This window comes from Triticum aestivum, chromosome 3A (genome assembly GCF_018294505.1).
Source record: "Triticum aestivum cultivar Chinese Spring chromosome 3A, IWGSC CS RefSeq v2.1, whole genome shotgun sequence".
NCBI lineage: Eukaryota > Viridiplantae > Streptophyta > Magnoliopsida > Poales > Poaceae > Triticum > Triticum aestivum.
In genome coordinates this window covers 711,878,217-711,880,739 of record NC_057800.1, presented here as the reverse complement: position 1 = coordinate 711,880,739, position 2,523 = coordinate 711,878,217, and the positions used below count along the sequence as shown (strand labels likewise).

Sequence of the window (2,523 nt, the reverse complement as noted above, 5' to 3'; positions counted from 1 at the left end):
TTTCTAAAACAGCGGACCATTGGCAACAGAAAAAACAGCACAAAAAGAAAACAGCGTCCAGCGAACGAGCGGGCGGACAGACGAGCGAACAGCGCAAACTAGCGTTCTTCTTCGGTTCGCGCCGGAACTGGAACTGGTGTCCATGCTTCCAAAACCATTACTATCAACATTCAACAGTAGAACATGCCAACTAAGTCCAGTCAAAAGGATGTACGTACATGCTACGTACACTGGAATTCCACGCCCCGGACGACGAGGCACAGCTGTTTCCCCCAAGTGCAGTGTACGCACTCGCCGCGATTGGTGGACGAGCTCGCCGTCGCCGGCGCGCGCGTAGCTTACGGGCGATGTGTTGTGCCGAACCAGATCGTGACCTTGGCGCGTATTCCATTCCACGTACTAGGCCAGAGCAAACGTCTACGTACCGTGCCAGCAGCGCTGGAAAACGGGAGCTGGCTAGCAGTGGTGGACCGCGTGCCTTGCCAAACTGCCTAATTACATTACATCCTAGCTTGCGTTGTTCGTATAAATAGGGGGTGAATGCTTGGTTCATTTCATGCAAACCGCACGCACGTACGACGTACGTACCAGGTGCAGAGTTTTGGAAGATCTAGCTGCACTACTGGTGCAGAGTTTGGTTGCAGGAAGACGTACTAGTGGAGATGGCAGGGCATCGTGCCTGCATGTTTTCGGTGGCGTTGGCCCTTCTTGGAGTGCTTCTGGCATCCATTCCTGCAGGCAATTCCCTTCCCTTCATATTATCTATCGGTGAGCAAGCTAGAGTACTAACTTCGGTTGCGCGTTTCACTATTGGAAAACACAGAGGTGCAGTCCATCGGCGTGTGCTACGGCGTCAACGGCGACGGGCTGCCCTCGGCCAGCGAAGTCGTGCAGCTCTACCAGTCCAACGGCATCACCGGCATGCGCATCTACTTCCCGGACGCCGACGCCCTGCAGGCCCTCAGCGGCTCCAACATCGGCCTCATCATCGACGTGGCCAACGAGGACCTCGCCTCCCTCGCCTCCGACCGCTCCGCCGCCACCGCCTGGGTCCAGACCAACGTGCAGGCCCACCAGGGCCTCACCATCAAGTACATCGCCGCCGGCAACGAGGTGGGCGACCAGGGCGGCGACACGGGGAACATCCTCCCGGCCATGCAGAACCTCGACGCCGCCCTCGCCGCGGCCGGGCTCGGCGGCATCAAGGTGTCCACGTCGGTGTCGCAGGGCGTGACCACCGGGTTCCCTCCCTCCCAAGGCACCTTCTCCGCCGGCTACATGGGTCCCATCGTGCAGTACCTGGCCACCACCGGCGCCCCGCTGCTCGCCAACGTGTACCCCTACTTCTCGTACGTGGACAACCAGGCCCAGATCGACATCAACTACGCTCTCTTCACGTCGCCGGGCACCGTGGTGCAGGACGGCGGCAACGCGTACCAGAACCTGTTCGACGCCCTCGTCGACACGTTCTACTCCGCGCTCGAGAGCGCCGGCGCCGGGAGCGTCAACGTGGTGGTGTCGGAGAGCGGGTGGCCCTCAGCCGGCGGCACGGCGGCGACCACGGACAACGCGCAGACGTACAACCAGAACCTGATCAAACATGTCGGGCAAGGGACGCCCAAGAGGCCCAGCGCCATCGAGGCCTACGTGTTCGCCATGTTCAACGAGGATAAGAAGGGCCCGGCTGAGATCGAGAAGCACTTTGGGCTCTTCAACCCGGACAAATCGCCGGCGTATCCCATCAGTTTCTAGAAGGCGGGACACATCCATACGCCTACGTACGTAGCAAGACAACAAACATTTCCTTGCTCAGCTAAAATAAACTACTGCGGGCTTTGTACTTCCTTGAATAAGCTGCCTCTACTGTAGAATGCGAACATCATGCTTTGCACCGATGGTGGAAAAGGTCCCAAATTATTTGGATGACGAAAGCGCTCAAATTGTTTAACGGAGACAAACAATAAGAGGCACCCTGGCAATACTGTGATCTTTCTTTTACCACTTCCTTCTGTCGAGCCCTAGGTGCCGGTTGGGTAATAATTTCACTGGATCAACCGCTCCCTTGGCCGTCGGATCTGACATAAGTCACGATCCTGGGACGTCCTGGCAATAGAGAACTCCCACATGCAACATTTCTGTTGTATGTTCGGCAACATTTTATTTCCGTGGTGATTCTAATCAAGGTATATCGTTATGTGTGTACGTTTATAAGCAGTAATAGCTTTAGAGCATCTCCCACCAGCAAAAAAAGGAAGAAGCTCTAGAGCATCTCTAGCCGATCCTCAAAAATGAGAAGTATCTGGCCGAGTAAGCTAGTGGAGTATACTACTCCACTAAATTTTAATCGGACTTAGCCCATCCCCTAAATAAACAGAGTAAAATTTTCTTTTCTCATTTGCATTTCATTTTAGGCCACTGAAACAGATTTAATTGCTTCTTTATTTCATTGAACAATATTTTTATACATTGGAGTACATAATTCACCAACTGTTCGCAACGAGAACAAAATCAAAGAAAACAAGA

At 54.3% G+C, this 2,523-nt stretch overlaps 1 protein-coding gene across 1 annotated transcript; it reads left to right on the top strand.

Moving 5' to 3' along the window:
- Nucleotides 1–506: 506 nt before the first annotated feature.
- On the top strand, nucleotides 507–1,926 carry LOC123059348 (glucan endo-1,3-beta-glucosidase, acidic isoform). Its single transcript, XM_044481928.1, has 2 exons — nucleotides 507–738; nucleotides 824–1,926. Exons 1-2 carry the CDS (start codon nucleotides 663–665, stop codon nucleotides 1,750–1,752), a joined length of 1,005 nt encoding a protein of 334 aa, XP_044337863.1. The 5' UTR covers nucleotides 507–662; the 3' UTR covers nucleotides 1,753–1,926.
- Nucleotides 1,927–2,523: the final 597 nt, after the last annotated feature.